The following is a 25,085-nucleotide window of genomic DNA, read 5'->3' as shown; positions in this document are numbered from 1 at the left end:
AAAACAGTATCGAATGGCATATAAGGAAGAAAAATCAACCTCGAATTATTCTAATTTATTTATTGATTGAACCCTCAGGGCAAACAGAAATTCACCACAAATTTTGAAATTAAATATCTTTGTCAACTTTTGTTGTACGAGAGTTAAACTTTTTATGTTTTATTTTTCACAACGAGCACAAAAATTTCCTAAATATAAATACAAGGATCGAATAAATGTATAAAAAGTTATATTTTGTAATTTTTAAAAAGTTGTATTCTTCTAATGCAAAAATTCTAAAACATGAATACTTGCATCATTTAAAACTTTTTTTGTAACTGGAAGTATATGTCTATGGTCAACGGTGCAAAAATAAAGGCAAGGTAAGGACTTGAGTGGAACACGGTATATATTGTGCAGTATAACATATTGTTTTATTTTTTAATTTATTTATTTAATGCATTTTGCATGAAAATTTTGTGTTAACTTGTTATGCCTTTTTTAAAATTTGAATTTACTGCCACTTATTGTACTTCTAATGGTATTTATTTAATGTATTATATCGTAGGCCTTTAATTTTCAATCGATTGACTTTTAATTCGTAAGGATAAATCAAGGAAAATCGAAGATGTGGGCGAAACCCTTCAAGAACCGCAGGTATGGACGTTTACAACAAAAGTTTACAGGTAAACTTTTGTTGTCCGAAATTTAATTCGTCATCAACTCGTTGATATTTTTGAAATTTTCATGAAACGCATTTTCGAAGCTCTAAAGGCGATTTCCCTACAAAATTCCGAAGTTTTTATCCTTTCTGTGGGACTTTCTGGGCTCAATCACTTGGTTCAGAATTGTGATTTCTGTTCAGAGTTAGACGGCTGCGTAAGTAAATAAAACAGCCCACTAACAAATCATTTTGCTCGGTTACTGCTTTAGGCTTTGAGTTGCTTTAGACTGCGTTTCGAGCGATTTTTGAAACGTTTCATACTTTCTGATCCGGTCTGTAAGAGTTGCTATTCATCTCAGCAAGTTCTGCTGTTCAATGGTCTGTTTATTTAAAGATATCTCTACGAACCTGTAGCACGTAACAACGTACAAAACTATTAACAACGATAAATAAGCCTAAGATACAGATAATGAAAAGTATCATTTCAAGTAAAGAGATATACAGGGTGTCTATAATTTATCACCGGTTACAGGTAAGTTTTCAGTAACACAGAATAAGAGAGGGAAAAAGCCTGACTGACTTTAAAGAATTTTTTATTAATACATTTCAACATGAGCACCATTAGTTGCTTGGAGAATATCAAATCTGATTCCGATTCTCCCTCCCCTCGACGTTATTAAGCATTTGCGGAGTCATGATAGTTGCTTTTGTGGTGATTCGAGTTTTTCATTCTTCGCTGCTGCGAACCTGTGCAGTGTAAAATCTGTTCTTCAGGTATCCTCCAGAAAAAGAAGTCAAGTGATGTAACATCTTGAAAGCGGAAAGGCCATGTCCAGCTCCTACCAGCTCAACGATTTGGGAATGTTTCATCAGGGAAATCCCCAATATGTGTAGCTCAGTGACAGGGGTCCATTCATTTTAGCAAAAATGTTTGGCTGGATTTCTTCTAACAGCGGTACAAAAAACAATCTTAGCATATCAAAGCACACGTCCGAATTACCTGACGAATCGAAGAAAAAGAAGGGACTACTCACTTTGTTAAGAGCAAGTGCACACCAAACGTTAATTTTTGGGCTACTTAGCTCAATTTCCCTTACACAATACAGGTTTTCTAAATCCGAAATCTTGTACTTAAGTCGATTAATCTCTCCTAGACATGAAATGCCGCTTCGTCACTGAATGCGATTTTCTGAACAAACTGATCGTCATTACTGAGACAGTCAAGAATGCCTACAGAAAATTCCTTACCAACAACTCGACCATTAGGTTTGATTTATTGACAAATCTGCAATTTATAAGTAGTCATTTCCAACCATTCAATAAAAATTTTATGCACAGTCGACATGAGAATTCTTGTTTGCAAAATGGCAAGGTGAATGGATTTACCGGAACTGAACGACTGAACGCAAACACATCTCGAATCGCGGAAACCTTTTCCTGTTTTTTTTCACTGATCTTTGGTTTACCTGCATCTCCTTTATACTCCAAAGGAGGACGCTGGACACATGCCTGTTAACCTCTGTTAAACTTCAGGCGTCCTCGTCCTCCGTCACCTGTCACCTGCATCTCCTTTATTCAAAACATGTCCGGTCTCTTAAAACTGTTTTATCCATCTTTTAATTGATTGTTCCGTTGATGGAGGTTTATTAAATTCATGTCGGAATCGTCTCTGAACTGTTTTCGGAGATTTCGTTTCCCATAACTAGAGGACGTAGATTGCTCTTTGACTACATGAGGCCATTTTGTCTGTAAACAAACAAGTTCCCTATTGCCAGCTCCAAAATTAGAAAAAAATGAATTCCATAAATTAAAGATTATATTGATATAAATCATTCTTGGTTACTTCGCAAAATAACGTTTCAATTCTGTTTTGTTATCCGAGGATTAAATTATATACCCCTGTAAAATATTATTCTCGTTACATTTATATTTAAAAAATCCTTTTTATTCATTATTCAAAAAGCCTTTATAAAATAATAATATATCTTTTATTTAAAGTGTTTATTCATTTAATTATCATTTTAATGAAAGGTACTTTAGTTAAAGAAAACCTTAACCATTCCCACCCCCTTTAAAAAATTAAAGAAAGAGCTAGCTTTCAGTCTAACTTTGATTACTCACACTTTCAACAAAGTGAAATCTCTGTCCTTTAAGCATATGGAAACACTGATGATATTAATTTACATTATCTTATTTTATTACTATATTAGAGGACATTTAATTTCTAGCAAATTATTATGTTTTTAAATTTCAATTGTAATTTTGATAGAACTAGTTTAGGATAATTTAAGTAAAATTTTGATAAAAACATATTATCAAAAAGAAAGAATAAGTGTCTCAATTACTTCTGCATATATTTTTCCTTTCTCATTCATTGCAAGGTAAAACTTTGAACTTTTGCCTTTAATCTGGACTTCTCCTGCAGCTCTTGAGGAAAGCTCCATGACAGCTAGAAATAAAATTATTAAAAAATTATTTATGATAAGTGATTTTCCAAATGAATAGAATAATAGAGATAATTGGATTATTAATTATGATAAAATAAAATTATAATTAATCGTTTTAAAACTGACACTACAATTAGACAATTCGAGATTCAGTACGGCCCAACAGAGGCCGAGCGGATAAATCGCTGAACACTGGTTGTTCGGTCCGGGGTTCGAATTCCGGCGTAGGAGCTAGCTGCAAGAGCGCTTTCGTGCTTTCGTGGTCTTTCCCATGCGTAACGTGTATACGAGCCATGAGGAAGTCCTCCGTGAAGGCGGCCCTCCTCTTAGGCATATAGCTCAAGGGGCTGTTTGCCCTGCTTTGCCGTAACCAAGTAAACCAAACCAAGATTTAGTACACTAAAAAATTGTGTATAATTTCTGCAAGTAAATATGAAATGGGAAAAAAATCTTAATTTTTTCCAATCCGAATTCTCAAAGACTCTGATCTTGAATCTCTCGAAATTCCCATATAAGAGTAATATGGAAAAGAAAATTTAGTTAATATTAGAAATGTTTAATTAAAGAAAAATCTGAATCTACTTTAAAAAAAAGTTTAAAAGTATAGTTTTAAAAAAATAGACTATATTTATTAAGAAGGTATAAATGAAATTTGGTAAATGAAGAACATAATTAAAACTTTCGAATCTCGAGAATTTATCAACATTCTTTCACTAAAAATATTAGGGCAATAATTCAGAATTTTTAGATTTTTTTTTTTTTTTCAGTTTTTTTTTTTTTTTTTTTTTTTTTTTTTTTTTAGCTGATACTGGAAGTCCAATGAAATTGCAATAGTCACGATCTTTTTTGAAGAAAGCTTCTACTTATCATCATACGAATCTTCCTTTAAAGCTTTGAGTTAAAAAGTGACGATTTCTTAAGATGGGATTTCAAAGATTCGAACGTCGGGGAGGGGGGGAGTTAAAAACTCGATTTTTCGAAACTCGGATCTCTTTCAAGATTAGTAGAATCCGAGGAGGGGAATGTTCTAATACTTTGCTTTTCTTGAAATCTGACAAAAAATATTACTTTCTTTTAACTTTAGATACGAGAATTCGCCCTTGCATATACATAATTAAATAATGCTACTCAAAATCTAAAATTGCTTTCCTATTTAACATGAAAATGATTTCAACAAATTTGCACTTTAGCTGAGAGTAAGCATTATTTTTCATTGATATGTTACATAACAATAACTGATAGATGTATCTATATATTCTACCATGAAAAACATGGTTATGTTATTATTTTCTAATCGTGTTGATTTTCTAATCGTGACCTTCAACCAGATCATATAAAAGAAATTTATCTTGGCGAAGAAGCAAGGGTTACGCCTTGTCGTTCGTTTAAGCCCTTGGTGCCTTATAAGATTCGTCGAATTCGGGAGTTCGGACAGTTTCGTCTTAGGTCTGAGTGGGAATCTCCCGGAGGATGGATCTAAGTGTCTTCCATCCATCATTATCTTTCAGCCACTTTCCGGTTCTTTTTCTCGGTAGGGTTTCAGCTTGAGAGTATTTTAAGTATTACCATGCCGCAATGATAGTATAGATATAAAAACGTACGTTCCTTTTTCCGGATTCAAAACTGGACCCAAGGCTTCTTCGGGGTTAAAAACTGGATTTATAGCAGTCGGCTCCTCTACCACCATCTCAACACGGAAACGCCTATTTATAGGTTTGATTGAAGAAAATCATTACGAATTATTTTCATTATTGGAAACATTTCCCCATACATTTTATTCTTTTAATGATATTGCTTTCTTTGAAGCTGAAAGAGAAAAAGCAGTTTCATGTTAAAACATACGATTTAGAAAAGTGATTCTCAACCTGTGATACACATATCCGTAGGGTTAGCAAAAAGGGGAATTGGAGCTAAATGGGGAATAGCGATAATAAAATAAGGCACATACGTAAAAATATGCCGTAGTTCTTCGGAAATTTTTCCTTCAGCTTTTAATCGTCAGGTTCTAAAGATTTTTAAATTATTTGCGTAATTTTCCCCTTTTTCAATACGTTCAGAGAACAATCTTCCATAAGTTTTGAAATCGATTTGTCAACGTAGTGAATTTTTTCATCTGCCTAACAGAAATAAACCCTTCCAAATTAACTGCGAAGGTCATACCGAAACTTTCCTTTCTAAATGTTGAATTTCATGCCAGTTTAATACAAGAACAGACCCATCACAGTGAAGAAAAGACGAATTGACGTTGAGTCTACGATTAAGATTCACCTTCTCTAATTATTTGTGAATGATTTGAGGCCTAAAATGTATTCTTATTGGAATGTAGGTTTCTTTTAATGAAATAATTTTGTCACAGTTACCTGTAATTTACCCATGATATTTTTCATTTGTTATGTTCTTGCTGTAATCACATCTTTCGGAAATAAAGTTTTCTCATAATTTTGCCCTCTCAAGTTTTCGTACCATAAAATTAATATAAGTGACCATAACTGATCGAAAAACGCGTATGGAGTTAATAGTTCACTTTACGAGACATAGATGGCGCTAGTAGTTTAAAATTTTTTATTTAAGGAATTAAAAATCATTAATTTATTAATATCGTCTCAATATTATTTATTTGAAGAAATTAACTGTACAAAAATTAGTATAATTCCTTTTAATATAGTTAATTTGAATATTGAGAATAATGTAACATGATTTTTTTTTTGTTAAAAAAGGACATTTTTTTTTTCAAAAGTTAAAAATGAATTTTTTTTTTTAAATGTCAAATCTTTATTTTTTTGTAACATTTCCTTAACAATAGGTTAGTTATTTTTTTAATAATATCTATGGAAATTATGATCTACAGATAGATTCATTTGTATGATACTAATGTATACATATCAGTCTAAAGAACTCAATCTGTCTGAATTCAAAGTCAAACGTTTTAAATCAATTTTTAACTAGAAAGGATTGTACGTAACTATTATACGAAACGGAATAAATACTCTTTTTAATAGTTAGAACAATAGCGTTTGTATTATTATTATTATTTTATTTATTTTTTATTTTGTCAAAGATATTCTTGTATAAGTCCTGAGATTAGGATTATCATTTCATAAATGAAGGCATGAGATGAGAAGGAATAAAATAAAAATTGTGAACGCAAATTCAAAGCAAGAAGGCGCTGAGATTTCAGTGTCCTTCAGAAGTCTTTCGACAATCGATCAATAAAATAAAATGCTTCCACCTACAGCGATCCAAATAAAAGTCTATAACCAATACAATGTTCTATATTTGATAAATACCTTCCTGATTATAGGGTTCGCGTGTTCCGTAGATGCTACCTTTAGAATCTATCACCAAGTTGTAACCTGTGGCACTGTGCAACTGTTTCTCTCCTCCTACGTGCGCAGGTATTCCACGGTCCGGTTCGACAGCCCGGGCGTAGGCGGCTCCCCTCCGTTCCTCACTCGGAAGGCGAGTCGGTCTTGCGTCGGTAGAACTGCTCCCATCAGAGGCCATCTTGTGATGATGTTGATGCCGAAGAGCGGCAGGATCCTAAGAGGACAGAGACAGAGATTTGAATGGTGCATGATGGGAAGAGATTTCGCAGCATTTCTGTGGGCGTGGTTGTGTTTTAAGCTTCAACGCATGCGCATCAGTGGTCAGTTTCGCTGAATATGAGAAGGCTCTTATTATATTTTTATTTAATTCACTTGCGTTAGTTATCGTCAGACATTTCATATCACGTTTGCAAAATGTTTAAAACAAATTCATTATTTTCTGGATATATTATATTTTTTAAATGGCACTGCTCAACTATTTGATTAGGGTATAAAATCGAGATAAACAAGAGCTCAAAATTCTGATGTGGTCAGATTCAAATTGCCTTAGAAGTATTACTGATGATTTTTAGTTGCAAAAGTCATAGGTGATAAAAATTAAATTTCAGAAAAATTAAAGTTTATTAGATTATTACCTTTTATTATTTATTTATTTTATTTTATTTTATTTATTTATTTATTTATTTATTTATTTATTATTTTATTTTATGTATTTATTTATTTTTTTGTGTATTTACTTGCTTTTGAGAATCTACTTTCTCACTGCTATTTTATCTTTGAATCAATCTATCAAACTGTTAGTGATACTTTTAATTTTAAATAACTGAACTATTAAATTTCAAGTTTTCCAACTTTATCAGATGAAAATAAAAATGCTGTCTGTAAAGCGAAAATAAATCTTAGGACATTTACATAATCGAACTAAAATTTAAACAGTTATTTTAGATAAAATAAGTTATAAAACTCATTAAAAACCTGGCGGTTTAAAGCATTTTCGGAGCTACTTTGGCAGACGGTTGCACGGATTTTTGGCGATTTACGTTGGCGCGGTTTTTACAATCGTTAGCTATCCTTGAAAAACGCTGTTTTTACGTATTTTACGCATAGTAAAAAGTATTCCTAACTTAAAAAAAATAAATATCGTTAAAAATAATGGATTAATTTTTGGTGCTACTTTGGTAGACGGTTGCATAGATTTTGGTTTATGGTAAAACGATACTTTGTTGTCATTTTATTTAAAAAATAATGCGTTTTGTTATGCATAAATTCCGTGTTTTAAATATTATTTATGCCTTCTAAATATTAAAATTCAACTTAATTTTGCATTTTTATTTAAAATAAAAATTTTATTGTTTATGATATTTTATGGAATTTCATGTTGTGGATGATGTAATGAACGACGTCACATTGCTTTAAAAGTAATTGGTTTCAATATCTATAAATTTAATCTAATGTTTTAAACATTATTTATGGCTGTTAAATATTAAATACAATTTAATTTTGCGTTTTTTAAAAAATGATTTTATTATGTATGATTATTTAAGCAATTCTATTCGTGATGTAATCAGCTCCCTGATTGGTTACAGAATATTTGTGCATTAACGAGCTATAATCAGCTCCCTGATTGGTTACTGAATATTTGCGCATTACCACGCCATTTTAAAATTTTATTATTCATCTCTTCGAATTCCTTAGATTACATTTTTCAAATTTTTTCCTTAGAATAAATTTTTAAAATTATGTTACATTTTTCAAATTTTTTCCTTAGATTAAAATTTTTAAATTATGTTACATTTTTCAAATTTTCATCATTGATATCTGAATTATGATTCTGATTTTTTTGTGGTACTTATCAATATACGACAGGTTAAATACTAAAAAAAATGTAAGTACATATTTTTCTTTTACTTAATAATTGTTTACTTCAGGTTTTATTAAAAAATTAATACACTGTTTTCAAAAATAGCCGAGATATTTATTGCCAAATATGTTTTAATGTTAAATAATTATATCCTATAAAACTTATTTTAAAGGATTTGAATTTAAGTAATATTTTAATGCTTTTAAACGTTGGTATGATGTTTTTAATTCGATATTGAATTTAAGTAATATTTTAATTCTTTTAAAAGTTGGTATGATGTTTTTAATTCGATATTCAATTTAAGTAATATTTTTATCCAGTTAAACGTTGGCGCAATGTTTTTATAGCGGTGTTTTTATTTTATTTCTTTGCTATATGAAAGTAATAATTTAACCTTACTTTAGTATTTTATACTCATAGTGAATGTATTTATGGTACTTTTCCATTTTGCCGGCGCAAGCGATAAAGTCGCCAAAAATGGTACAACCGATACCAAACGAAATTTTCTTGCTGGTAATCATTTACGCCTAATTTTCAAAACAAATCGCAGCCATTTTTTACCAGATTGATTGTTTCTTTCAATACTGGTATACAATTACATATAATTTTTACCCAGATAGTTAAATTTTATACCCTTAAATTCATCCATTCTAATGAGAATGCACTAGCGAAGTAAAAGTACTGCGGTTTTACATAATTTTGGAGTAAGTTATTCGTACGAATTGAAATAATTCTTGCATTTAAACTTGTATTACAAATTAAGATTTAACTTCAAATTAATGTAGATCATTACTGAGAGAATTAGATTTTTGTAACGTAGTTTACGGGAGATGAGATCACTTGGGGTGACGTGATAAGAAACTGCAAATCAGGGTGTTGAAAGCATAGTAAATTCCATGAAAAAAACCATGAAAGCATAGTAAATTCTTAAATTAATGTCTTTTACAAAATTTTAACCGATATTAAAATGTTCATACCTTCAAAATAAAAATTTCTTAGAACTAACATTTGTTAAAAATTTATATGCGTATACTGTGTGTTGTCACGAATGAAGTCTGCTTGGCGAGATTTGCGCTGGCGAAACGGAAAATTACCGTATTTATCAGTGTTTAAAATGCGCCGGAGCCCAGTTCCGGTACTTCTTAGTTTTTGAGATAAATTACAATTTTAGCCGGAGCGCACCGAAACCCTAAATAAGATGAGATCCGGTACTTCTTATAAAACTGAACCACAATTTAAAGGGGAAAAATTTAGAATTCGTAACGTTTTAGTTTAATAATAAGGAACTTGAAACGTTCAAGTAAAGTCCCCTCACTCACATGCTGAAACCTTTCCCTTTAAAAAGGGCAATAAATTTGGGGGAGTTTGTTTAAAAACGCATAAATTTCTCGCCATGGCATCGTATCTAGTGTATTGTTATCGATGCTTACAGTTAGTTACTCTCACAGGAAGGAAAATTAATGTTCTTAAATGTGCGTTAAGTGATAGCGAGTACAATAAGAGTGAAATACTGAGATAAACTGCTCAAGCACGTCCTATACATCGTCTTCCCACAATATCCACTAATGTGCGGGAAAGCGTAAACAGCAACTTTACATTCATCCTTAGGAGTCAGATGCAGGACTCATTTTACCTCTGACACACATTTGCTTGATGGCTATAATTATATCAGCAGAGAGCCGCGGTTAAAGAGAACGTTCTTCATCACCAAGATCCCCCCTCATTTTTTGTTTCCACCCACTCATACCCTCATTCTGTTTCGCCCTGGAATTTTCATCAGCTATACTTTAAGTATATTTAATTTTTGTGATGATAAACAAACTTTTCTCCCTACGATTAGAGCTTAAATTAGGCCGGAGCCCACAGGAACTTGGCTCCGGTGCTTCTTAGTTTTTGTAATAAATCATAATTCTAGTCGGAACGCACCGGAGCCCTGAATAAGAAGGCTGCGGCACGTCTCTTATGTAATTGAATAACAATTTCAGTAGAAATTTTATCTCGAAAATTGTATTTTAACAATAAAATTACATTAAAAATCGTTTATTAAATTTCAATTTATCTCTTTACATTTTATTTAATTTTAATTATTCAATTACTTCAATCTTTAATTATTTCACTAAATAATAATTAATTATCTAATAATTATCAATTAAATTATAATTAATTAATTATATAATAATTATTGATTAAATAACAATTTATAAACATTAATTAAATAGTTATTAATTAATTTGATAATAATTAACTATTTAATTTAAAAATTATTAATGAGTTTAATAGTCATTTTATTTATTTGTTTACTCTTGTTCCTCTTTGTTGACGGTCTTCCATAGGACTCCGGCACTTCTAATCTTAGAACTTAAGCCATGGTATTTATTTACATTTGCTTGCCATCTTAAAAAACGACATTTTCAACAAAAAATTAATCCATTACTTTTAACGATATTTATTTTTTTTTTTTTTAAGTTTCGAATACTTTACTATGCGTAAAATACGTAAAAACGGCGTTTTTCAAGATGGCTGACGATTGTTAGAAACAGCGCCAACGTAAATGGCCAAAAATCCGTGCAACCGTCTACCAAAGTAGCACCTAATTTTTTGTTACTATTTTTTATTACCATATTGTATTTTTAACTTTGTATTAAACATCTTTTTCTGTGCATTTGCGTCACATAAATTCTACAGCAAAGTCACACAATATTTAAAAGCAACATATCTTTAGAATTCTCGATAGTATTAAATGTTTTCATTTTCTTCATAGAACCACATAACTGGAAGCCCCAAAAGTATACGCCGTGATTATAATCAAAGATACAATTTCAAATATCTGTGACGTCACATGCAAACCACATACTCGGTTTAATGAAAACACGAAGTACATGTACTTCTCTTTCTTTTGCGTCTGAGAAGCCCGTCGTTACTTTGTCAATACAGGATAGGTTGGCCAAAATAAGGTCTCAAAGGAAAACTTTTTGATTCCGATACTAATAATTCTTGGTACTTACCAGTAACAAAATTCATCTCTGACGCACTGGGAAAACGGTGTAGCACCAGGGTGCCTGGGTCAAGGACCCTACCCCTTGTAGAACAGATATGCTATTTCGAATACTGTCATGAGTAATTAGTATATATTTAGAATTTTTTTATATATAAATATATATAATTAAATTATGTTTTTAACATTTTTTTTAAATTATAAGAATAGAAATAAGATAAGAAATAAATTAAAAGATAAATTTCTAAAAGGACTAAAGTGTGCGTCAAGTTTCAATAGACCTGAAGTATTCATCTTTGAAAGGGACATATCCGTTACCTATGAAATCTAAGGAATTCGAAGAGATGAATAATAAAATTTTAAAATGACGAGGTAATGCACAAATATTCAGTATGCAATCAGGGAGCTGATTACAGCTCGTTAATGCACAAATATTCTGTAACCAATCAGGGAGCTGATTACATCACGAATAGAATTAAAATGACTTAAAATAATCATACATAATAAAATCATTTAAAAAATGCAAAATTAAATTGTACTTTAATATTTAGCAGCCATAAATAATGTTTAAAACATTAGACTAAATTTATAGATATTAAAACCAATTACTTTTAAAGTAATGTGACGTCATTCATTACATCATCCACAACATAAAATTCCATAAACAATAAAATTTTTATTTATGAAACCTAAATTTGTTATAAAATTCTACGAAAAAAATATCTGCGTAATAACGCCATATTAGTAGCTTCTTGGTGAGCTGCGACTTAATGTGTGCCTGTTCATGTTATAAATTTTAAATTTACTGATATCATATTTACGAGAAATCTGTTAAACGTAAATTATATGCAATATAAATATACGCTACTTAATAAATTATTTTTTAAAGACTGATAATTTTTGTCTTTACTGTATGCTGATAGCTTTTATGTAACTTTTGTTTGATTTAAGCGTATAATTACATACATATGTGTACCTACAAGCATTCATAAGGGAAAAAATGGGTACTATTCCGTTTTGAGGACCGTAAAAAATCGCCAAACTATTATTGATGCCGCCAAAAATAATTGCGGCAACCCTAACGCAAGAAAGGAAGTATTATACGAAATAATTATCTAAAGATTTTTGTTTTATTATACGAAATAACTATCTAAAGATTATTGTTTTAATTTATATGAAAGGTTAATTTCATACAATACTTTTTTATTATTATAATTTATATAAAAAAAGGTTAAACATAGCTGAATGGAAGCATAAGAGTAAATAAATTTTTCAAATTATTATTATAATTTGTATAAGAAAAGGCTAACCATAACTGAATGGATTCCTGCATCGCTCTTTCGCTACCGAGTTATCGCTAAAGCATAATTTCATCTCGTTGGTTGTTCAAACATAATTTTCTATAATGAATGATGCCTTTTCTTTGAAAAAATTCTATTGCAGACGTTTCGTCATGGGCAATTCCCAAAATGTTAAATCTATAGGATATCAAAAAAGGATTTAAAAATTAAACTAGTATTTCAATGGCGTCTTAAGAAATATAGAACTATCTAAACTTACGCAATTTGAAATCAGCGCGTACGCTAGATTTGGCGCGCTGTTAATGGACGCTTTTGCTAGATTTGGCACTTTTGCGCATATATTTTCGCTGCAATTTTTTACGGTCCTCAAAACGGAATAGTGCCAAAAAAGGTTATAAAAGTGTGGATTTATAGAAAGTATCTTACATCTACATTATTAAGCATAATTAAATTTAATGTCGCAACTTTTAACAGAAAGATATATTGCAAACGCTGTACACAACTGAGATAAATTTTAAAATTTTCACAAATTGTGGAAATGAAATACATGCGAAGTAGCATTTCAAATGAAATACATCATTTAATTTTATTAATTGAGACATAATGTTTTTATTTATTTACATTTTTTAAAGTGACAAGACAAATAAAAAAAACAGAATAATCTGACAGTGTTTTAGTACCGAACCCTTTGATATGATTATTAACCTTACAATCCGTACCTTTGATACGATTATTAAGCAAATCAAATGATTATTAAGCAAAAATGGAACCACCATTGAAATAAATGCATTACTTATGGAAAATGATAATTACCTATTTAAATGCATTTATGAATTGAATATGTGACATTCTCTTTGAATTACCATGAAATCATCTGTGCATGAAAGCCACAGATCAACAGCAGGCATTCTATAAATAATTTTGCTGCCATTGAGATAATCCAAATATTATCAAGTATTAATAACAACTCTTATTTTCAAAGGCTCTGTTTGCTGTGCTACTAATTTTCAGTTATAGAATACGTAATAATTTATCATAACTGTATTATTGAAAACTTTTAGAGTAATAAATTTATCTTTTAGAGATGCAGTCGTGTCCAAACGTCATGAAAAGGGGGAAAAAAATCTGAAAGTTTTCAGCCCGTAGCTCGCTCAAGCTGTTGAAAACTATTATGAAAATTATTTCTGCCAGCAGGGAAGGAGCAGCAGCTAAGCCCGATTGAAACGAAGACCCCAAGAAAAGAGATCCATCGAAGTAGAACTCCATACATATGTACATATGTACATTAGTATACATATATCTCGCATAACTCAAAAACGAATAGCCTCGGAATGTTGAAATTTTATATGTGGAATTATTATAACATATAGACGTGCCTCTCCCATTTTGGTTACAATTTTTCGCAACCAAAAGTATATTAATATATGTGTAAGCCTAATATAGTATCCAATCTGTTACTCGGCTCAGTGAGCTCAATTTCTTTATTCTTATAATGTTTGTAAATTGTGTATTTTTTGCTTTAAAAATGATTGATTTATGCTGTTCTTATCTTCCGGTTAAGGTTTTTATGCCTTTACTTAATCTGCATGCAATAATTGTGAAATTATCAACAATTTAAAAGATTTTTAAGTGCTGCTAAGCCTAATTACTTCCTTGTACGAAGTAAAGAGGAAGTATAGTAATTGCCAAAAATTTCGGGTATCATATTTCAACAAAAATATCCATTTTGACGCATATCGAATGTAATTTAACAATGTTTTTGCGGGACATCTGCACGTAAGGACAGAATAAAGGGCTCCTTTCCTCCAAAAAATTTATAAAACTGATTTAAAATGAATTTTGAAGAGAATTTTTCTTGGTATCTGTGCGTACGTACGTACCTATCTCGTATAAATCAAAAACGAGTAGCTCCAGAACGTTGAAATTTTGTATGTAGGACTGCTATAACATGTAGATGTGCACCTCGTATTTTGTTTGCAATCGGCCGAACCGAAAGTATATAAATATATGTATATATATATCCACTCTGTTACTCGGCTCAGTGAGCTCACTTTCTTTATTCTTATATATTTGTAAATTGTGCATTTTGTGCTTTATAAATGATTGAATTATGTTGTTCTTATCTTCCGGTTAAGATTTTTATGCCTGTAATAAATTTGCATGCAATATTTGTAGAATTATCAACAATTCAAAAGTTGTTTAAGTGCGGCTAAGCCTAAGTACGTTTACAATAGCGGCCATATTTGTTTACATTTGAAACTTAGCAGAATAGTGGATGTGTTACCAATCTAAAGAAACTAAGCTTCGTAACAACAAAGATAACGCCTTCATTTATTATTGCGAATTAAATCATGCTTAATCCATTCTGGAATTTATTAGAGGAAATAAGTATTTAACATCATAATTTTTAATATAGATACTTTGAGGTTTTAGTCCAAAGGGGCCAAAGATGATTGAATTTTTGTGCATTTTTGAGTTATGAATTAGATGTAACGCTGTTAAGTGAATCTAGCGCCAGAGTATCGGCATGGTAAACAAATATAGTGAATTTTAAAAAGCGCCTTTATTCCATTGTGGTTCATGCGCTATCGACGAAGTAGATTTAATTCAGTCCAATAAATTTCAATTCAAAAATTTTCTGTGCTTCCACGCCGCTCAGTGGCCTGCAGAAGAGGGAAGGAAGGCGAACCTCCCTCCCCGAGTAATCCAATGAGTTTAAATGAAATGAAAATTAAATAAAATATATATAATTTAATATTCCATAAAAGTCATGTGGTGTACACATCAGATTTTTTTTTTTTTTTTTTTTTTTTTGTTTAGCATGGTGGCCATATTTGCTTACATTTGAAACTTAGAAGAACAGTGGATTTGTTGCTAATCTAGAGAAACTAAGCTTCGCAAGAACAAAATAAAGTCTTCTTTTATTATTGCGAATTAAATTATACGTAATTCATTCTGGGATTATCATTTCAGTTATTAGCTTGTTTTTGCGTAGAAAGTGTAATTTTAATTGTAAAAATTATTTTTAAAATTGTTTTAACTGTACTTGGTGTTTTATGTTTTGCTATATCTTTCAATTTTTAATGAAAATATTTTGAATTTTTATGTATTTTTGCCTAGCCGCGAAACGAATACCGAATTAATTAGTAGCGCATGCGCATTAGGTAAGCGGCGCTGAATCGTCTGTGAAAATCTGTTTCTTTTTTATTTGTTTCATTTCTTTTTTACATCGTTTTAGATTTATTACAGCATTTGAACAGAACATGTGGTAATTCTTCAAATAATATAATTTTTGTGCACTTTACGATGTTTCTTTTTTACTTCCTTGTACGAAGTAAAACGGAAGTACTGTAATCGCGAAAAGTTTCAGGCAGCATATTTCAACGAAAATATCCATTTTGATCGCTTTCGAATGCAATTTAACGATGTTTTTGCGTGATATCTGTACGTAAGGACAGAATAAAAGACTCTTTTCCTCCAAAAAAATTATAAAACTGCTTTAAAATGAATTCTGAAGAGAATTTTTCGTGGCGTCTGTACGAACGTATGTACGTACGTACGTATATCGCATAACTCAAAAACGAGTAGCCTCAGAACTTTGAAATTTTGTATAGAGGACTGCTATAACATGTAGATGTGCACCCCGTATTTTGGTTGCAATCGGCCGCACCCAAACGTATATAAATATATTTATATATATATCACTCTGTTACCCGGCTCAGTGATCTCAGTTTCTTTACTCTTATATGTTTGTAAATTGTACATTTTTTTGCTTTAAAAATGATTCACTTATGCTATTCTTATCTTTCGATTAAGGTTTTTATGCCTTTAGTAAATCTCTATGCAGTATTTTTAGAATTATCAACAATTTTAAAGTTGTTTAAGTTCCTCTAAGCCTAAGAATTTTTTTGATGGCGGCCATTGCTTGTTTACATTTGAAACAGCAGAGTAGTGGATTTGCTGCCAATCTAGAGAAACGTAGCTTCGCAACAACAAAAATAACGCCTTCATTTATTATTACGAATTATATCATGCTTAATCCTTTCTGGAATTTTTTCGAGGAAATAATAAGTGATTTACTTCGTAATTTTTAATACAGATATTCTGAGTTTTTTTTGCCTTGTCACGAAGTGAGAACTAAATTAATTGAATGAGAAATACTCAATCGTCTGTAAAAAACTGTTTCTTTTTTTGTTTTGTTTGCTTAATTTCTTTTATACATCGGTCTAGCTTTATTATAGTATTTGAATAGAACATGTGGCAACGATAAAATGATTCTTTAAATGATATAAATTTGGTGCATTCTGAGTTATAATATGAACGAAATATAATACTGTTAAGTGAACCTAGCGCCAGAGTGTCGCTATGGTAAACAAATCGAGTGAATTTTAAAGAATGCACTTATTCTATTGTGGTTTATGCGCTGTCGGCGAAGTAGATATAATTAAATCCAATAAGTTTAAACAAAATGCAAGAAAAAATGCGTATAATTTAATATTCCGTACAAGGAAGTCATGTGGTGTACACATCAGATTTTTTAATTTTTGTATTTAGAAACAGATGACTCTATGTATTTTTTACATTTTCAATATAGAGTTCTTAATATTTAATTGCAGTTTTTATTTCATTTCATGAAAGTTCAAAAACGGGAGATAGCATTACGACATCCATTTCAGCATCAGACCGAAATGTTTTTTCACTTCCTCATCTGATGCAACTTTTGAACAATGATAATACTCAGAAATTACACGGCACTAAATTCGAGCTATGAAGGATATCTTAACGCTCTCTCTCCGAATTCAGAAAGTGTTACTAATGCCCTAGCTGCAGTATACGGCTGGGCATTATCCTAGAAAAGAAAATCAATGTTTCTTGAACACATACTGTATTTATTCCTCATGACTCCACATAGATAAATTTTCAGGAAGTTTTGCATAATAGTGTCCGTGTATTGTCTGCTCACCTGTTGGCAGTGTTGACATCCATTAACCCTAATAGACAGTTTGTCATAAAAGTGTATTGTCATTGTTAAGATGGCTGAAAGGCCTGCTCCACTGATACACTGCAAAACATTAAGTGTTTCACACTCATATGCAAGCCGTAGCATTTTAAGTGCTTTATTATCTCTCATAAAATTCATTCAAATATCTGCCATATTTGCATAGCGATGTCTTACTCGTCTGATTCCAGAAAACATACTAAATGCTTCCATTTGACGTGATTAAATACTGAAATTCCTTATTGTTCATCTGTAGGTTCATCTTAAAACGTTTTACTCAGCCCTTGTCTTGTGTTGTCTAGTTTAGCTACTAAATAATCGATAGTTTTACAATGAACTGGATATTATTTATAAAGTGACTTCAATTTAGACTTCAAGGGACCAAATTTAGACCAACAAATTATTCTCCGCTCCAGTTATTAAAATTGAGGTTTCAGTAATTCACTTTAGGGGAAAAAACTAAGAACTAGGTTTTTACGTTAGTGGAGTCTTTAGAAACTGTTTGCGGCCTTACTTTCGTTATGTCACCATGCACTTATCCTCCATACTCCAAGACAAGCGTAACCATAACACGAAATTCTACAAATCTTTAATTTATCTTACGCAAATATCACAAATAGCCAGTTCTAAATTTTGTGGTTCGATAAAACAGAAGACTTTTTAATTTATCTTTAAAGTTTAAGCCGTTTACAGCTTCTTAATAAACTGAGGATTTAAAAGTAATAAATGCCCTTTTTAATGATTAAAATTTTTATTTTATTCTTTGATATATTTGGTATGATTTAAAACAGATGTAATTTATAATATTGCAACAGAGAATTTCATAAAGATCTTCACCATTATTCCAATTTAAAAATGTGCTTCTAATCCCATTCATTCGACTTCTGTATACAATTTGAACAATTTTTATTTCTTTTATATAATGTGAAATGATTCGCGTCAGATGCTCATAAAGCCCGAAAAGGCAGAATACAGCTGGAAATATGTCAAACAATCAGATGAATGGAAAGAAAAAATTAAACACTCCATTTAAGAACACAAAGCACCACCAATATAATCAGATCACCAGCTTGATTATATATAACGACTGATTTATTAACATGTTGTGATAGGGAGTAATATTAGTTTTTTTCAATAAAAAAAAACTAAGTTTCTCACTAATATTTAAGAGCAAATTCGTGTTTCAAAAAATCAAAAATTGGACTTACAGTGTGCCGAATTTCGTGGTGATAACTGGAAGTTTGGAAAAAAAAGTTTGGGAGAAAATTTCAAATTTTTTCTTCAAAATTAATTTGAAAAAAAAAAAAATGCGAATGCAGGATGCGAAGATAAAAGAGAGGCTAGTTATTTAATTTTTTCTTCCATTTTATGGCAAGATTTTCGAAATTAACTATTTGCCAGGCCAAGATAAATAAAGAACTTATGCTAACCTTCAATAGGTGATAACTATTTAGTAGCATATAACGGAATAAAAATTTTGCAAAGAAAATAATTGGTAAAGGTGATTAAAATGTCAAAACTGTTATTCTATTAAAAAATAAATAAAAAGTGTAAAGCTTAAATTATCTGCAATGGAATGCAAATTTTAATATTTTAGGCTCGACTGCACATTTCATTTCCATAGCAACCAATTAAAAAGCCTTTATGTTTGGATCAAACTCTTAAAATAATGTTTCGCTCAGTTAAATTATATTTAATGAGAAACTTCTAACTGTTCCTTTCTTCTCTCTCTCGCATTCCTAAGCTAGTATCTTATTTAAAGTACATTCAGGTTTTCCTTAACTATTTCAGTTTCATTTAACTTATTGAAAGCAATCTTTGGAAAGATAGCGAAAATTTACAAATAAAGGTTGAAATTGTTTATAATGAAGCACTTTTATTTTTTAAATTGATGACTTTTATTTGCGAACTATTTTGTCTATTGCGAACAATATATATATATTTTTTTTTTACTCTTAAAGAAGCAAATTTTCCTGCTTTTGCATATATAATTATAAATATGAAAATGTGAATATCTGTTTATAGGTATTATAGTTTAAAATTAACTATGTATATTAGTTATAATACCGAAGGACTGGTTTACTAAACTTGAAGAAATATGCTTGAACACAGTGCTAGTAAAGCAAGAAAGTCTTCCATGATCACATGACGGTTGAAGAAGAATTACACATATAAAGTAAACCTCATAGGCAAAGTTATATTTCCAGAAACTTTTGCATCGAATTTGTTGTCATTTAAGTAAAATTGATTTCTAGTATCCAATATATCGTATACTTTCTAATAGTAAGCAATCAACTTTGAATATCTATGTTTCAGAAACATGTAATATCTCTCTTTTTTCACCCATCCAATAAAAAGAAAATTTTCTCCCAAAGTCCTTAAATATACATCAAATTTTGTCTGTTATTTGCTAACTGTAAAGTGTACTGTGATTTTATTATAGTATATTTTCAAGCCTTTAAAAAATTAGAACTAAAGCGCAGGAAACTGCGTAGGAAATGTTAGTGAAGGCGAATTGAGTTGGGTGATCTGAACTTCTGTTGTTACTGTAAGGAGTTACAATTTTATAAGCATCTAGTTTTTTAGAAATTTCTTAGCAAGAATCTTCAACTGAGTTAAAGAAGTAATGAGTACGTAATTTTCCATGATAAATCATAGAAAATTAGACACTATAATGTCATGAGTAAAACGTGCAAAAATTATAAACTATAACGTTATAAAGTACACAGGTTCAAAAGCTTTAACTTTTAAACTTATATGAAAGGTAAATCCTTTTCACAAACTAATTAACTGTTTTTAAGGTTAGAATTCTGCATTGAAAACTGAAGTTTTTGGAAACCTTCTCCTGCTTATATTTTCTGCAACTGCTCGAATTATCGTCTGCAAATCTCGTAATATACTTTATGTAACAGAGATAAATTTTAGATATTTCCTTTAACTATACTGCTTGCTTTTCATGATTTGATTCGACATGATATACTTTAGTTCGAGGAATAAATCGAAATTATCCTCAGCTCTCAAGAAATATAATTCCCACATCGTCACAGACGTTTTCTTATTTGAATATTAAACACTAAGTCAGTTTCTTGTAGTGACAGTAATTGTTTTTAATACTAAGATCGAGATTCTGTTTTGTTTTCATTTTCTCTCCGAAAACTTTTCAAACCAAGTCGTTACACATGCTGCTGAAGTAGCTTACAAAGTAATGCTGAAGCAATTTATAAGATAGTTTTGATTCAGTGGTTAAAATAAAGTACACATTCCTAAACTATTATTAGTAATTTTTTCTTTTCCGACTATAATGTATCGTTTTTCCCTGAGAAATGACTACAGAGAAACAAACAACACCGAGAATAAAAATAAAAGGCAGAAAGATCTTTAGAAGTCGCAGGTGTATCATTTAGATAGTTCTTGCAATTTTGGTACTTAAAAAAAATACTTTTTCTACCTTTTTATACAATAAAACAGAGCTGGAATGTTAAGAATTAAAGACTCCGAATTCTCCGAAGAAAATATCCGAATTCTGAAAGGTTCTTGAATTTCTCGAATTCACTAATCTAAAATCTTTAAAATCCTTCATATAATATTAAAAATAACTGTACGAAAAAAAAATTACTCTTTCTAATCAAAAGTTTTAATAAAAGCAAAATCTGCATTTAATGAAATTTCTGGTTAAAGAAAAACAATTTCAAGTGTATGCTTTTTAAAAATATATCTATATTTATTAAGAAGATTCAAATGAAATTGAATAAACGAAGTACATAAATAAAAGGTTTAAATATTAGCATTCAATTTCTAAACATAGTTTGACAAAAAATATTTGATTAATTGATCAAATGTTTTACATTTTCATAGAAACTTTTAAAATTAAAGCAAATACAGAGGAAGGGGGGATGAACAGTATTATTTCAAAGGTGAGATAAATTCTAACCGGAGAAAGCTAAATTCTCTCAAGTAAGACCAAAGGTTTATTTAAACATTTTTTTAGTTAAATTCTCAATAAGTAAAAAAAATAAAAGCTAAGAAATAAAAATCCATTTTTAATAAAAATATTGGTTATCAATAAAAATAATTTTCCCAAAATTTCTGAGTTGAAAACACTTAATTTCTTTTTTTAATATTTGAGAATGATAAAAACAGATTGAAGAAAAAAGCATGAAAGTTCAATTTTTTTTATTTTCAAAATTTTCAAGTTTTTTGGAATTTTAAGATTATTATTCATATCTGTCTATCTATCTATATATATTTCTTGGAGCCACAGCTCCTGGTAACTTTTTGGCGAGCTTTCTAAAATTTCTTATATCCTTAATTTTGAAGCATATTGCGCAAAAAAATTATTTAGACCAAATTAGTCTTACAGTATTGTACTAACTACCTTGCTTGTTAATATATATATATATATATATATATATATATATATATATACAGCTGAAGCAGAAACAAAGATTAATAGTACCTTCAAAGGTATAAATAAATTGCTTGATATATACTAGACTTTGAAGTTTACTTCCTAAATATGCATTTGGTATGCCAAGAAAATCTAGATACAAGTAGTGAGAAAATGAAGAATATTTCAGTCCTAAATTACAGAAATGGAAAATACTTTAAAGAAATGGAAACTGTATTAAGAAAATGGGAAATATATTCTGGAAATGGAAAAGAAATAACTGTTTCTTGCTCGTAGTTCATTCAGGATCGTATTTCAGGATAAATACGAAAAGCAAGTTGTTTAAATTATGAAATAAATAAATAAACAAACAAATAAAATAAAGAATGAAATAAAATAAAATAAAAATTATCTTGCAGAAAATTTGACCTTCCCTCTCCATGATTTAGAATCTGATTTCTCTAGAAGCCGACCTAAAGATTCTGACTTTCAGATTTATAGCGTTGTTATCTGGGTAGTAAAAATATAATATTCGAGAGACATGTAATGCATTTCAAATAAACATTATTTAATTATTTCTATAAAACCACCGCTCCGTTTTTTATGCAAAAAATATATTAAAAATTTTATTGCAAACATTTTTTATAGAAACAGAAGATCGTGGCTAGAATATGCTGAATTATTATTTAACACTTGTATAACTACACAAGTGTTTGATAATAATTCCTGTGTGTGTTACTTGTGTGTTAACATTTAACACACATAGTAAACCCTCTATGGACACCGATACTCGTAATCGACCTCATCTAAAAGTGACAAATATTTCATGGAAAATCGTGGACTTTTATCGGATATCAGTTTGATTGGACCCATATGATGTTTTAACCCATTAACCGCCAAAACTACAAGGAATGTTTCTTTTCTCATAAAAATAATAACAAATATTAAATTAAGTATTTATAACATAAATTTAGATTGAAAATTTAAAAAAATGCTCTTACCTGTGGAAAAAGAGAGTGTTGCGTTCGCGCAATGTCAGCGGAATAAGACTACGGATGTTTAGTGAGAAGGATTGTACGATTGTACTCGTGTGATTTTTTTTTTTTTTTTTTTTTGAGTGGATCGCAGGACTACTTTTTAGCTGTATAACGTTTTATTTATAAATCTACAAATCACTTTACTTGTAATTAATGTAATATTAAAATATACATTGTATTTCTTTTACAAATACAGATTATTTCAATTGAAAGATTCAAGCATGAAAAGCTTGATTACAATCATTATGTAAAGCTACATTACATACTTTGCATCTCTAAACAGTCTGGCTATGGTACTCTTTACAACAAAGTCTTTTGTTATCAACGGACTTTACGATAAAATGTCTACCATCTCCATGCAATGGTTTTTGAATGCTGAATTTACTAGGTCTTCCTGTTGCTGATCTATTTCTGGCTGACTCTACACTCTCAATAGGATCTCGCGTCTGAAATCTAAAAGAGACTTTATATTTCCAGTAGTAAAAAGTGGTGATATTTAGTAAGTTTAGATACGGTCTCACCTCATATAATTTATCGGTATTGTCAATTTGACTATTGTCAAATGCAAGTTCTGCTTCATATTCCTGTACTGCAAACGTGATATCGATTCTCGTACAACAGGAACAGAAATGTCCTTATCAAAAGTCCGACACATTTTTTTCTTGAGGTAAAGAATGATATCCTGTAAGCAATAATATTCCAATAAATCTTCTCATATAGGCTTCAGATGCAATAAATTCGGTTTTTTTTTTTTTTTTTTTTTTTTTTTTTTTTTGTTGCTGAGCGTATATATTTGTCTGTTCAACGAGAAGAGAGTAAATGTCTAAAACAAGAAGAAAATCGAAAGTCTTTGCGCTAGTTTTACCTTGTATTTTGTCTTTTATAATTTCTCTTCTATCTCTTTCTTCATGTTCTTCCTGAGACATAACTAACAGTTCCTTTTATGTCAACTTCAAGATTTCAGTCTTCTGCTTTTTAAACTTTTTAGTATGACTATAACTGCTTTTAGAAAGCTGAAACTTACTTCTTACGTGAATTTCAACTTCCCCAGCAGTATTATTTGGTAAAATATCATTATCATTATTTAAAACATTGCCATTCTTTTCTTCTTCGTCACTAATTTCTGCAATTTCTGGGGGAAAAACAACAATATCAGTTTCATTCTGGTCATTATTAACATTATCATCATTTGTTTCTTCATCAAAAAATCTTTGAAGCGCTTCTTCTAATGTAAGATACCTCGTTCTAGGCATTTTTAAACAACCAGAGCATGAAACAGAACATCGAATGGAATGAGTGAAAAAGGAGATTGACTACCCGTTTCCTGCTGACGTTGCGTCAACGCAACACCTGTTTCCCTTCCTACCCAACACAAATATAAACATCTTACTGATGTAACGTTCTGATAAACGGTGACCTTGACTAAAAATAGATCACTCATAAAGACGGCGATTCTTTCGTTAAATATTTTCAGCAAAAGTACGCTTAATTAATAGCAAAATTTTGCTTAAATTTTGCTTAAAGTATGAGATTAATTATTATAAACAAAATGATTGTTGAAGGCAAATGTTTTTTACAGAAATAATATTCATAATATTCCCTACACAAAATCATCTGCTGGTATAAAATATCTTAGGTAGTTGTATTTATATACGCATTTATTTTGACTGTTGCGTCAACGCAACACCAGCGGCTAATGGGTTAAGATAAACTTATTTAAAAATGAGTCTGCGATAGTTTTCGATGACACCCTCCGCAAGGACAAAACTTCTACCCATTTTGAAGTGATCAACTATTACTATCAAAAATCGATTTTTATTTTCTTGACTTCTAGCATATGGCCCTGATAAATCGATTCTAACAATTTTATTAGGAAAACTGGCTTTTATGATATTTAATTAACAGACCGGTCTACAATTAATTTTGTTAATTAATTAGCAAGTAATACAGTTAGCATTTATCTGTATCGTCATCTAATTTAACTCTGGACAAGGCATTCCCAGTGACATTCTACCCCAATTGTAACTATGTTTAATATTAAAGTTACAAGCTTGTAATTTGAGAGTCAATCTTATTAATCTTGGCGATA

The 25,085-nt window shown here is 30.3% G+C and overlaps 1 protein-coding gene across 3 annotated transcripts in view; it reads right to left on the bottom strand.

The window, feature by feature from the left end:
- LOC118203026 (putative fibroblast growth factor 1) overlaps positions 1–25,085 on the bottom strand; it is a 104,119-nt gene that overhangs the window by 6,854 nt on the left and 72,180 nt on the right. For all 3 annotated transcript variants that reach the window (XM_085822384.1, XM_085822382.1, XM_085822383.1), the window contains exons 2-3: positions 6,378–6,630; positions 2,989–3,092 (exon numbers count right to left, since the gene is read on the bottom strand). In XM_085822384.1, coding sequence (XP_085678510.1) covers positions 2,989–3,092; positions 6,378–6,594 — 321 coding nt within the window. In that variant the 5' untranslated portion in view covers positions 6,595–6,630. The remainder of the gene's footprint in view (positions 1–2,988; positions 3,093–6,377; positions 6,631–25,085) is intronic.

The sequence above is a fragment of the Stegodyphus dumicola genome, chromosome 8, assembly GCF_044657685.1.
Source record: "Stegodyphus dumicola isolate Sdum_Otavi_A_Nest chromosome 8, ASM4465768v1".
Taxonomy (NCBI): domain Eukaryota; kingdom Metazoa; phylum Arthropoda; class Arachnida; order Araneae; family Eresidae; genus Stegodyphus; species Stegodyphus dumicola.
Note: the sequence above shows the minus strand (reverse complement) of the source record. Positions and strands in the feature narration are given on the sequence as shown.